Source organism: Pongo pygmaeus, chromosome 10, assembly GCF_028885625.2.
Source record: "Pongo pygmaeus isolate AG05252 chromosome 10, NHGRI_mPonPyg2-v2.0_pri, whole genome shotgun sequence".
NCBI lineage: Eukaryota > Metazoa > Chordata > Mammalia > Primates > Hominidae > Pongo > Pongo pygmaeus.
Window position 1 is genome coordinate 91,216,716 of NC_072383.2, and position 14,553 is coordinate 91,231,268.

The 14,553-nt window shown below is 33.7% G+C and overlaps 1 protein-coding gene across 2 annotated transcripts in view; it reads right to left on the reverse strand.

Annotated features, from left to right (window-relative positions):
• Positions 1-14,553, reverse strand: part of EEA1 (early endosome antigen 1) — a 156,567-nt gene that overhangs the window by 32,535 nt on the left and 109,479 nt on the right. For both annotated transcript variants that reach the window (XM_063646566.1, XM_054442991.2), the window contains exons 14-18: positions 14,297-14,500; positions 11,181-11,381; positions 7,962-8,075; positions 6,250-6,405; positions 3,997-4,136 (exon numbers count right to left, since the gene is read on the reverse strand). In XM_063646566.1, coding sequence (XP_063502636.1) covers positions 3,997-4,136; positions 6,250-6,405; positions 7,962-8,075; positions 11,181-11,381; positions 14,297-14,500 — 815 coding nt within the window. The remainder of the gene's footprint in view (positions 1-3,996; positions 4,137-6,249; positions 6,406-7,961; positions 8,076-11,180; positions 11,382-14,296; positions 14,501-14,553) is intronic.

Below are 14,553 nucleotides of genomic sequence, written 5' to 3' on the forward strand. Positions count from 1 at the left end.
GTGGGAGCCCTGTAAGTGAATTCTGAACCATGAGATTAGAACACAGAATGAAAATGGGTCCACTTCCACTGGGCCCATTGGAAATAGAAAGAATCATTGGGCCTGCAGGGTTTTTGAGGAAGAGAACAAAAGGCATCTCGGAGATGATCTTCATGGACTGATGACTGCATTCTAGAGATAATGATGAACCATTTGGTTGGTATGTAATGGATCAGATATGCTCCTCAAATACCTAGGCACTGGAAACTACCGTGAGGAGGAATGCCACCTGAGGCACAGATGCAATTCTATAACCTCCGATTCAAAGCATCAGGACCCAATTTACTAGATATGAAAATGAGAATATTTTCACCATCATATCCCCAAACAAGGATGAAAACCATGAAGGTGTGAAACAACTTAATCATCACCTCTGATGGGTTTTATTTCACCTTTCTGAAGAGGACTTTTCTCAGGTTCTTAGTCTCTACCTTTACTACTGGAACAGTCAAGAGCCCTCATCCCCTTGATACAAGTCAAGTCCATCAACTCAGTCAGAGCAGGTGATTTGATGTTTAAAGACAAAATGTACTCAAGTCATATGAAGACAGTCAAATGAATTGGGTGGAACTGATTTTTATCCATCAAAATAATGGTGAGTGATGTGTTCATTGAAGATCTCATCATGGCAGGACCCAAATTCAGCATCAACATCAAGGATAAGCTGGGCAAGAGACTAATTCTACCTTGGGAGTGATGGAATGATGCTGCAGCTAAGCACTTCTATGGCTATATATATTCAGAAGCATATGCCCATTTCTGCCACCAGAGACATTTGAAATTTCATATACCAATAAATCTTATAGGTCCCAATAACTTCTAAACCAATCCACCCTTATACTCAGAGCTGCCATGAATCCATTGAGCACTTCAGTGCAAATTAGAAAAAAGATACCCTCCTTCAAGATAATTTATTCCATCTGTGGCAAAACTGTCATAATACACTGATTTTATTAGAATAAGGCTACGTACTACCATCTGCAGAAATCTTACATCTAGCATTGACAAGTGAAAAGTGGGTAACTGAAAAAAAGAAAGATACTATAAAATGTAGACAGACACAGAGACGCTTTCACATTTAAAAGCTATTTTAAAAAAGCAAAGTAATAAGGTCTGAAGATGGAAACAATAAAGAGGAGAAATAAATAAGATAGAAAACTGACAAAATCAATTAAATCAAAAGCTTTTTACAATAGTCTGATAAAACTGATAAATCTCTAATTAAATTGATTTTTAAAAAGACAAATTACCATGATTAAGAATAAAGGAGGAACACTACGACAGATCCTAACAGACCTTAAAGTGTATTATTATGAACAACTGCCAATAAATTTGAAGTTTAGAGGAAATGAACACATTTCTGAAAGACACAATGTACCAAAACTGACTCAAGAAAAAACATCAGGAAATTAGAATAGCTCTATGCCTATTAAATGAATTGAACCCCAAATGAAACAACCCAGAAAGAGAACTCTAAGCCTAGCCAGTTCACTAGTGAATTCCATCAAACTTTTAAGAAACAAATAATATCCATCTCATACAAACAATTTCAGAAAGGAGAAGAAGAGGAAATACTTCTCAATTCCTTTTTAAGGCCAGTATAACTCTGATATCAAAACCTGACAATGATATTAAAAGAATACTACAGATCAATACCCCTCATAAATATATGAAAATTTTTTAACACAGTATTATCAAATCAAAAACAGCAATATATAAAAAGGTAATACAGCATGGTCAAGTGAATTTATCCCAGGAAAGCAAGGTTGGTTTAACAGTAAATCAATCAATGTAACTGACCATATTAACAGAATAAAACAGAAAATCCATAAGATCACATCAACAGATACAGAAAAAAAGGTGATAAAATTCAATCCAAGCACAATAATTTTTCTTTTTTAATTTTTTTTTTTTTTTTTTTTTTTTTTGAGATGGAGTCTCGCTCTGTCGCCCAGGTTGGAGTGCAGTGGCATGATCTCGGCTCACTGAAACTTCTGCCTCCCAGGTTCAAGCAATTCTCGTGCCTCAGCCTCCCGAGTAGCTGAGATTACAGGCGCATGCCACCATCCCCGGCTGATTTTTGTATTTTTAGTGGAGACGAGGTTTTGCCCTGTTGGCCAGGCTGGTCTCGAACTCCTGACTTCAGATGATCTGCCTGTCTCGGCCTCCCAAATTTCTGGGATTACAGGCATGAGCCATAAGGCCGATAATTTTTTTTTTATATATAACTAGGTATCGAAGGTAATGTCTTCAATCTGATAAAGGGAATCTCAGAAAAACCTACAGCAACCTCAAACTTAATGATGAAACATTTAATATTTCCTGCCTAAGATTAGAAATAATGCAAAGATATTTGCCATTACTATTTACATTCAAAATGTTACTGGATGTCCCAGCCAGCAAGAAAAAAGATATAAAAGGCCTATAGGTTGGAAAGGAAGAAGTAAATTTGTCTCTATTCACAGATAACATGAATGTCTAGTTAGAAAATGTCAAGAACTACAAACAACTAAAACTAAAAAGTAAATTGAGCAAGGTTAAAGGGCAGAAAAGTCAATATATATTTAAAAATTCTATTTTTATACTAGTCATAAGTGGAAAATTAAATTTAAAAAACAATTACATTTATAATAGCATTAAAAAAATACTCAGGAATAAATTTAACAAAAGATGTACAAGATGTCTATGTTAAAAACCATAAAATACTGCTCAGAGAAATTAAAGAAGGCCCAAGTAAAGAGACATATGTTTGTGTATTAGAAGACTCAATGTTGTTAAGATGTCACTTCTCCCCAGATTGATTTATAGTTTCAAGGCAATTCTAATCAAAATACAACAGTTTTATTTGTAGACATGTACAAGTTAATACAAAAATGTATATGGAAAAGCAATGAACTTACAAGAGTCAAGACAATCTTGAAAAATAACAAAGGTGAAGGATTAATATCTAATATCACAAAGCTACATTAAAAATATACCATTTTATGGTATATTAAAAATATCTTATGGTTTCTTTTGTGTGTTATGCCACACCAACTTAGCTACATTTATGACTTTCAATATCTTAATTATGATATTAGATACTATGATATTAGGTACCAATACCATGATACTGGTGTCAGGATACCATATAGACACATAGACTGTGGTTGTCTACAGGAAAAGGATAAGGAAGGTATTGACTAGAAGGGCAAGTGAGAAAACTCCTGGAGTGATGACAATATCCTATATGGGGCTGTGGCTAGATCCATAGATACACAGAATATACACTGATTAAAACTCAAAGTACATATGTAAAATCTGTGCATTTAACTATGTGTGAATTTCGCATCAATAATAAAAACAAGAAGGCACACTGGTTTTTGTGCTTCCTTTGTCTTCATAAACATAGACAATCTGCCAAAATGCATCACAAAGCTGAGGTCATTTTTCTTTTTTTTTGAGATAGAGTATCACTTTGTCGCCCAGGCTGGAGGGCAGTGGTGTGACAGCCTCGACCTCCCAAGCTCAAGCAATCTTGCTATGCTACCCAGGCTGAGAAGATCACTTCTTATAAGAAAGAATCCATTCCCTATTTGGTATAGCTAGAAGTCTAACTACTTTTGGGTAACACATAAATACTCCTGAATTTTTTAATTTTACAGTAATTTATTCAAATTTGTGAACAACTCAAAACAAGGTTTATGCCAGAGAAATGAGCACCATATCATTGTTGAAAAGAGACTGGATGACCCAAATTTTATAAAACTAAGTTTTCAGTCCATTCTAGAGAAGTTTAACTCTATTATGATGGCTTTATTTTTTCATTCACATTAACATCAGTTTATAAAATCAACACAAAATAAATATTTAATAAGTCTTTAAGCACTACGATAGCAAAATTTAAATCTGAAGGAAATTTTAATAGTTAGTTTACAATCTTTTCCCTTAATTTGTAAGTAAAGTGGTTTAGCTTACATTTCTTTCTCCATTTCAAGTTGTTTACTCAATTCTGTGGCTCTGAGCTCTAAATCTGTGTTCAGCTGTCTTTGCTGCTGTAGATCTTGCAAAGCCTGCTCCTTGCTTGCTTTAACTTCGAGACTATCAGCTTCTAGTTTCTATGAAAGAAATATGATATGGCAGCCATTTTACTATTAGTAATTATCAATCCATTATTAAATACTATAACACTTTTGTTTATATTCAAACAGGTGTGACATACAAAAAAACATAAAATATTTATTATAATAAAAAACATATTCGGAAACCATTACTAAGGGTGTTATTTATTTTAAAATCTTTCAGAAGACCCAGCAGAAAGCTTTATACATGATAGACAGCCACTAAGTGTTGATGTTTAAAATTAATTCTTGGCTAGGCGCGGTGGCTCACACCTGTAATCCCAGCACCTTGGGAGGCAGAGGCAGGCAGATCACTTGAGGTCAGAAGTTTGAGACCAGCCTGGCCAACATGGTGAAACCCTGTCTCTACTTAAAAAAAAAAAAAAAAAATTAGCCAGGCATAGTGGCCCGTGCCTGAAGTCCCAGCTACTCAAGAGGCTGAGGCAGGAGAACGGCTTGAATCTGGGAGGCAGAGGTTGCAGTGAGCTGAGATCACACCACTACACTCCAGCCTGGGCAACAGAATGAGACTCCATCTCAAAAAAAAAAAATTAATTCTGAATAAAACAATCAACTTAAAAGAAACATAGAAACATAAATAGTTATTATCTCAGTAAAAGTTATTAACTAAAGTATGAAAAAATAAGTTAACAGGTTCACTGATGTACTCACTTAAAACATATTATCTTTTATAGTCACAGTTAAAAACACTGACGTAATTATAAGATATTTAAAACTAAAATGAAGTTCTCATGTACTCCTTCTCATTAACACCTATTGACCCTAAATATAAAGCCAATTAAGTTCCTGATTTTGCTTCTTTGATATCTTGGACTAGATGACATTGTTGTTCTTCAGAATATAGTTTGCATCTATATGTGTGTATTTTTACAAACTTACAAAATCAAACTGTTAAATGTAAGTTTGAAAAGCTTTACACAATGCATTTCCTTGCAGTGGTAGTGATTTTGCACACTAAATATTTTATAAACTGGTTGGTACCTGTAGCCCTTACCATTGACCTACACTGAAAATATTCATTAAATAAAAGATATTTGATGTATAAATTAATTATACATGTCTATATAAAAAATATAAAATACTCCCTAAAATGATAATTACAAAGTGTTAGAGCTGATAATCACAATAAAAACTCAGTTCTAAATAACCACTATTTTTAATAGGTACCCAAACAGAATTCTAATTAGACACTTTTCAGTAAAATAATACTTCTGTTATTTTTAACCATGCCTAAAGTACTTTGCCTTTGCTATTATCATTTGCCATAAAGAAAAAGGAACCTATAAACAGAATTGTAAATGTAATTATTCCCCCATACTATATTGGTATGTATGTACATATATACATTTCATGACTCTAAACTCATACACACATGCTTCACCAGGTTGAGGAAGTATAAGTTACATATATATAGTAACTTGAGAAGTTTTTGTTTAACTGATAGGAGCTCGATTTTTTAAAATTTATTTTTTATTTTTTTATTTTTAGCCAAAGGCAGTTAAGCAGCAAGCGGTTCTAATTTGAAGGACACAGAAACTCAGGTCAAATCCTTCTGAGATGTCTAATCATCTTATCTCTTCAGTAAATCAACACATTCATATGGAGTTGTGTTAAAGTAAGATGCACTTTATCATAGTCTCAATGCGTTTTTAAATTAGAAGCAAAATCCAAAGGGTATAAAGTTCTAAAAAGGAAAAGTCTACCATATCTGAAATGTGACATTGGAGTAAGTTGGTAAGAGATGAAAGAATGAAGGAACAGAAGAGACTTCACAACAAAAAATTGGTAAGTTCCTTGTAATTGTAGAGTAGATCCCTGGTTAGCTGTCTTTGGAAAAAGTAACACATTACAATGGAATCAGTATGTAAGCTGACTGTCATTTATAAAAGATGCTCATTAAGGAAGAAATTAAAAATAAAGATAGAATTCAAACTTAAGACATGAAAAATTACAAGCAATTTTTTAAAAATTTTATTCCACAACTTCACCTTTCTTCGTTAACTAAAAATCTTTGATTCCATGTAGGTCATGAGATTCCATTGCTACTGAAGTAGAAAATATGACTAAATTCAACTTCTTTTATACAAACCTTAATTTGACCTTCTAGCTCTTCGGTTTTCTGTTCTAAAGAGAGGTATTTCTCTTTATATTCTTTAAGATGACTTTCCAGCTGACTGCAATGTTCTTGCTTGTCTTGTAACTTTGCAGTGACCTGATCCAACTGAGTAGTAATCTTATTTAACTCCTTTAGAAAAGTATAATTGAAGAAAACTTCAGTAAGGTTTACTATATTGTAGTGGCCAAATGTTCAAGTAAAATTGAAAACTCTAATTTTATTCAAAAAAAATTTGGAGTAAGAGCTCAGATAAATCTAATGATATATCAGAGGCTATACTTACCTACCAATATAAACGACATGAACGACTCTTGCATAGTCTGAGATTCTAAGTTTATATGTATAAACAGTTTAATAACTTTTCAATGTTTATCTAGGAAGAATTATTTTAGGAGCCAAAACAGAATATTAGCCAGGCTAATAATAAAATGACATTTTTATATTATAATTAAATATTTTCAATGTTCAAGACACCAATTTTTTAAACTATTTTTAAAAAATATTACAGTGATTACATTTATGATGCTTTTCAATTCATTTGGAATATCCAGTTGCACACACACAAAAAAACAAAATAAAAATTACTAGTAAATCTACTATGTACCAAAAGTAGGACACATACCAAATTTAACAGCAAACATTCCATTCAAATGGGTTTTTGGTAAAGGGTAAATACAGAAAACTGTTTTGCTCTGTTTTTTAACTTGATATACTTCTGTATTGTTTTTTAAAAAACGGACCAATAAAGCCGGGTGCGGTGGCTCACACCTATAATCCTAGCACTTTGGGAGGCCAAGGTGGGCGAATCACCTGAGGTTGGAGTTTGAGACCAGCCTGACCAACATGGTGAAACCCTGACTCTCCTAAAAATACAAAACTAGTCAGGCACGGTGGCACATGCCTGTAATCCCAGCTACTTGGGAGGCTGAGGCAGGAGAATTGCTTGAACCCGGGAGGTGGAGGTTGCAGTGAGCCAAGATTACACCATTGCACTCCAACCTGGGTAACAAGAGCAAAAAGCTCCATCTAAAAAAAAAAAAAAAAAAAAGACCAATAACTAATATTACTCCCAGAATATCAAGTAAATTTTAAAAATTTCTACCAGTAAAAGCTAAGAAAAATCTACCAGCAACATTCACCTTGACCCTAAAGTAGGATGCTTCTATTCTACCAGAGTATTGCTTCTGTATTCCCTCTAGCTCCTCACTTCCTCCTATTCCCAAGAAAGGAGTAACTCTTATAACTGAGGTAGAATATATAGTGTTCTTTTCCTGTTTCCAAGTGGCAAGTACATTTGGGTCATGGTCCAGTCTACCTACTAAAAACAAATGTGGAGGTCTGCCCCTTCCAATCACCAACATTTGAAGGGATGGGGTAACAATTCAAAAGTTAGGAGTAAACATTACTGCTCTACACCAAGGTCTAACCTAGGGGAGAAGGACAATATCAGGAAACCAATCACAGCTGCACACTAGTAGAAATTTATCAAAAACAAAGCTGTTATTTTTATCTCCATCTATGTGACCCCCACTTTTACTACTCAACTGGAACTCATGGAGAAATTAAGGGAGATAAGCAAGTCTATCACAAGATTATACAAAACTGGGTATCATCTTTACATGTTTGCAATTTGTTTATCTACCAAAGCACTACGTGATAGTATGAAATTGCATCTGTTTCCCTACCTGCTGTTTATCTTGTAATGCATTTTGAGCTGTGTCCAAATGATTCTGAAGATCAGCTCTTTGAGCAGTTTTTGCTGCTTCTGCTGATAGCAATAGTTCGGTTTTGGCTTTAATCTGTAACAACATTTACAAATTATTTAATTTATATTTAGTTCTTGATTTCCTCTTGCTTGAATGCACACTCCTTTAGTGACTAAACAAACTATTTAAAAATTAAGTCCTTGGCAAAAACATATGGATTTATATATTGAAAAATATGTATGTGAAAATCCCCAAAATAGGAATGATAGGGGAGAAGACTCCTAATAATGCTGGATAAATAATAAAAAGATATCCTTATATGATTCCAAAACACTTTAGTATTCCTTTGCTAAGAAAGAAAAGGTACACTTTTTTCCAGAAAAAGGCCACTGTATTTTTCAGAAGTGAGTATCTGAAAGTCTACCACTATTATGATAAAGTAAATAACCATGCCCTAAAAAATGATTACTCTGAAGATAATCAAGAATTACAGAACTCAATGACTCAAAACAGCCAGACAACTGGCACTTTGTAAAATTCAGTATTCCCTGATAACTTCTCACTTAAAGGGTTTTATTTTTCATGCTCACAGTCAAAATATTAAACATTAAAAATTCAAGGCTGCCGATAAAATCAAACAAGCAAAAAGATCTATCTTGTTATCAAAAGTAACACTTTTAAGTGTTTCAATACCTTTAGTACAACTCACCTCGAATACGAAAAGCAAAAAATAGGCCAAGTGCGGTGGCTCACACCTGTAATCCCAGCACTTTGGGAGGCCAAGGCAGGCAGATCATGAGGTCAAGCGATCGAGACCATCCTGGCCAACGTGGTGAAACCCCGTCTCTATTAAAAATACAAAAATTAGCTGGGCATGGTGGCATGCACCTGTAGTCACAGCTACTCAGGAGGCTGAGGCAGGAGAATCGTTTGAACCTGGGAGGTGGAGGCTGCAGTGAGCTGAGATCACGCCACTGCACTCCAGCCTGGCGACAGAGCAAGACTCTGTCTCAGAAAAAAAGAAAGAAAGAAAGAAAAGCAAAAAAGAAAATATATATGTAAAAACATGTATTTAAAATTAACATATTTTGAGAAAACAGTAAAAATGGGGGGAGCATTCTTTTAGCTGGTTGAAGAGAGGATCAATGAACATAAGAAATCTAAGATTTACACTGTATGGATAATTACAAGCTGAAGGAAAAATTCAAATAATTTTTTCTCAATATCGAAATACTTAATTTTCATAGAAATAATAGTTACATCAAGGTATATACATCTACATTGATTTAAAGGTGAAAACTAAAGAAATCTTCCCTTTAAACAATATATAGTAAATCTATACTGAAGAATATATAGCATAGAGTACGAATATATTTTTGCAGAAGTCAGCTTTATTTACATATGGCATTTCATCTGAGGAACCAAAAATTCATGGAATATTTTAACATATGATAATCACTCATGATCTTTTTTATACAGCATGCTTCAACTAATGTAATATATGTATATTCCAAAATTATGTAGCATATAAAGAAAGTTTGGGGGAAATTAAGTAATCACTCCACTAGTTTGCCTTATTTTAGAAAGGCTTCTGATGGGGGGGGATATGTGGTTATTCATATAGCCAGCCCCTCTGTTTGCCCTTTTTATAGGCAATGACTAAGTACCAATTACTACAAAGCTACAATTGTTGTAACTTTTGCATTAAAGCCCTTAAAACAGTAAAGGCAGTGAAGTGCCTTCATACATGTGCATAATAATGTACCTTGATGCTGTCCTGATCATGCACACAAGGAAGTACCATGGAAGTAGGGATCAAAAGGTGTATTATAGAACTTTAAACTGAGAAACAGCTTAAAAGTGTCATTTGTATAGTTAAAGGGACACTCCAGAAAAAAAAAAACATTACCTTAACAGTTAAGCTACAGCTGGCTACAGCTAATACCCTTTGGCTAAGCACTTTTGGTTGACATTCTTTTATTAATAATATCACTTAAAGCATTAGGTTTTTCTCAGAATCCTAATTCTCAAAAGAAAAGTAAGGCCATACATCCTACTTTATGAACTAACACTAGCTCATAAAGAAGTTAAAGTAGTTTTGAAAAAAGCCTCAAAAACTTAAAAAATATCTACAGGTAACATTTTTCAGAGTAATGGCAAAGAAGAAGTTACCGTCAAGGTGATAATGGGAGCAATGATAGTAACAAAAAAATGGGCTGATCTCATTGCTGGAACTAGTTCTGAAATGAATAGCAGTGGAAGAGCAATCTTTTGTAAAGGAAAGGATCTTGCAATGCAGAAAGAATCACGGACTGTCCTAATATATTAGTTCATTCACATTGTCACTAGACTCCCATTCCCTCTTCATTCCCCTCCCCCTTACATTCGACATCCACATAACAGTTTATCTATCATATAACTCATCTAGCAAATAATTTTTTAAAAAAGAAAGAAATGTATATTCTCTCCAAGTTCTAATAAGTATGCCAGTTATATTATTTTATTATATTCCTTATTTCCACTGGAATCATTATCTTACAGTAAAATCAAGCCTTGAACTATTTCTATAAATTTCTATTCTATATCACAGAATAAGAAATCAATAGTAAGAATGGAGAAAAAATTATGTCTTACTGCTCACCCCACGATTGACTCATTGAGGAAGACTGCTATATAGAATTCTGAAAGAATACGGCACTATGTAGGGGAATTTTTTTTTTAATCAGAAGTCAGACTTTTAAAGGAAGATTTAAAAAATCAAAGTCAAAAAAATATTTAACATAGAAATCTAATGGCAGAATATCAAACTAATTTGAATGTAAAAAACAATAATGGCATGATCAAAACAAGGAAAATCTAAAAGATTTAGTGATTTCACCAGGTGTAGCTTGAGGACAGAGAGAGCGCACCCAAGAGCAAGAGCCAGAGACAGAGAGACAGAGACAGAGAGAGAGGGGGAGAGGAGAGAGGAAGAGTGAGAGGAAGGCAGAAGGGAGGAGGGAGGGAGAGACAGAGTGAGGGAGAAGGGGAGAAAGTCAAACAGGAAAGTTCAACAAATTGTCTAGATATAGCCTTTATCTAATTCCTATTTCAAATTTTTTTCAATTAATATGCAAGGCAAAAGGAGATAGAAACAGAATTTAAAACATTTGACAGTCTAAAACTGGTGCTTTACACAAACATTAAATTTAATATTACCTGTATGTCAAGCTGGGAGACCTTCTCCTTACTTTCATTTAATTGACTATTTAATTCATTGACACTAGTTTCTAGGGAAAGGACACGGTCTTGTGCAGCTCTAAGATGTGCCTTCTGCTCTTGTACCTGGTCATGCAAATTCTCCTGGGCTTGTTTATGGCTTTCCGACTGATTCTTCAGCTTCTCTGTTAGTTGAGTTACCTGTTATACAAGTAAGACTAATCATGAAGTTCACAAATGACATAACAAAAATTCAGAAACCTAAATTTAAGAACCATGAGAATATTAAACTGCTTCATGATAGTTTATCTCAAATTTTTTCAAGTAAAATTATTCACTTTTCCAAAATATGTCAACATAGTATCTCAAACACCAAGAAATAACATTAAATTCAAAGACTGATATTACGTTTAAAATAATCTTTATTGAGCTGTAAGTTATATAAAATTCATTCAATTTAAGTTGTACAATTTGAGATTTGATGAATGCACACACTTATTTAACTAGCCATCACCACAATCAAGATAAAGAACATTTCCATTAGCCCAGAATGTTTCCTCATACCCTTCTGCAGTCATTTCTCCCATCCCATCTCTAACTCCAGCCAATCACTGATTTGGTTAAGTAACAAGATTTCTTTATATATTCTGGGAATTTCTGAATTGTCAGATACACATATTGCAAATATTTTCTCCCATTCTGTTACAGCTTTTATTTTCATAATGGTATCTTTTGAAAAGCATACTTTTTTTTTAATTTAGATGAAATCCAAGTCATTTGATATTTCTTTGATGTACCTTACTTTGAGTTCACCAAGCTTTTTGACCATGTTTTTAACCAAAAATTAAGTTTTTTTATTTGCATCCATTGAAATTTTAAAAATTAGAAGTTTTTCAGCCATTGTTTCTATTTTCCTCCTCCCCACCCTTCTGTGACATTAATTGTACTTATGCTAGCTTACATAATACTATCCCATGGGTCACTAAGGTACTGTGTTTTTTTCCCCATCCTTTTTTCCCTCTGTACTTCATTGTGAACAGTTTCAATTGCCTTGTCTTTCACGTTCACTGATATTGTTTTCTACTTGCTTAATCTATTAAGTACATCCAATAAAATTTTTCATTTCACGTATTTTTGTTTTATCTCTAAAAGTTCAATTTATTTTATTTTATTTTTTACCATTTCTGTTTTTTTTTTAAGAGACAGGGTCTCACTCCATCACCCAGGCTGGAGTGCAGTAGCACAGTGATAGCTCACTCCCAGGCTCAAGTGATCCTTTCACTTCAGCCTCTAGAGTAGCTGGATTACAGGCACAAGTTACTGCACCCAGCCATTTCCACTGCTATCTCCATCATTATAGTTTTTTGTTTCTATCCATAAGCATATTTGAAGAGCTGTTTTAAAGTACTTCTCTGGTGACTCCATCATCTCTTACTTCAGGGTCTGTTCCCACTGAATAATTTCTCTCCTGGTCATGGCTCACATTGTTTCTGTTTCTTCACATGTGTAGTAATCTTTTATTATTTATTGTGACCACTCTCGATTTTGTTGTCTTCTTTCAAAGAATGTTTTGTCCCAGCACGTATTTAATATTTTTGTGGTTCTACCGGATCCTTTTAAGGTCTTTTTTACACTTCGTAAGGTCAGGTGTATGGCAGCTTTTACTCTAGGACTAGTTTAGCCTTACTCCCCTCCTAAGGTATGACATTTCTGATATGTCTACTGAATACTCCAAGTGTTCAACCACATCTTTCTTCTGATTGGCTGGAACCTGAACATCTCCCAGCCCTGTATAAGCACTAGTAATTTTCCAGCCTGTAGCTCCTTGACAGTATTCATTGGCCTCATAGAATCCCACTGTACAAGTACAAAACTTGGCATTGAACAAAGCCTCAAGTGAATTCCTAGGCAGATTTCTGAAGCTTTTTCTCTGTACTGCTCCTTCCTTTCTGGTATCCTACCCTACAAATTCGATCTGCCTTAACCTCCCTGAACTTCAGTCTCTCAATTTAATTTAATATCTCACATCCTTGGTTCAATAAGACCACTGGGCTTTCCTTACATTCCCCCAAGCTGTGCCACAGTCTGGAAAATGTCTCTGGATCAAAAGTTAGCGTGGTCAAAGAGCTCATGTCACTTGCTTCTCTTCTCTCAGGGATCACAGTGCTGCACTGCCTATTGTCCAGTGTCTGAAAACAGTAGTTTTGTACACTTTTTTCCACTTTTCTTGGTGTTTACGGTAGAAGGGCTAAATAGGTATTAACTATCCCAATATGGCCAGAAATAGATTTATTTTAATTTATTCTTTAAAATGAATGCATGGCTTACTGACCATATTTATATGATAAGCAACATCAAGTTGTATACAACTAAAAACTAACCTAAAGAATTCTTCAAAACTAACTTTGAAATTTGTGGGGAAAACTGTTATATTCTAATTCTAAAATTAGAAAAGTGATATGGCTTTCTGATACTTTGTTTTAAATATTTTCTCATTTAGATAATAACTCTCTTATTACACAATTCTTCCAAAAAAAGCAACTGTAAATTCTTTTTTGTTTGAAAATGTATTTATCTAAATTTTATAAACTTTTCCTAAACTACATTTTAATGTTGGAACATTAAGGCAACTTATCAAAATTATTATTGGCTATACATGATGCAAAGACATATACATTATCAAAATATGTTACTGTTAAGTCTGTATATTAATCAATACACAGTAAAAACTAACACTTGATTAATAGCTTCAATTTATGAATACATTTCATTATTCTTTTTTTTAAACATCACAAAATGCCATTAGGCAAGCATGCACTATTAATATTTCTGTTTTTCCAGTGAGCTAACAGTGTAAAATGATTTATTCATAGTCACACTAACTTACATCCAGGGACATGAACTGAGAAATTTTCCTTTGTCAAATCATGTTAACTAACTTTCACTACAATAGTAACCTACCTCTTAAGGTACATGAGATGCTATTTGGCAAAAATATATAACATTTAAAATGTGCTAAAAAGAGCAAGAATGAAGAATCATTTAAATAAAGCACTTAGTAAGACTTAGAGAGACAGAAGTAAATTTTAGAAATATAATATATTTTACAAGCTTACTTGTTCCTGTAGTGTATGGTTTTTTTCTTGTAACTGGTTAAGAACAGCAGTCTCTCCTTCGCCAGCCTGAATTTTTGCATAAAGATCTTCTCTTTCTTTTTCTAGTAATGAAATATTTTCTTTACTCTTCTGTAATAAAGCTTCAAGGTTCTGGATCTTTTGGTCCTTATCGCCAATTTGACGTAGAACTTGTTCCAAATCATTCTGTAAAGAATTGAAAACTACTACTTTTAGAATAGAGAACTTAAAAAGTTATT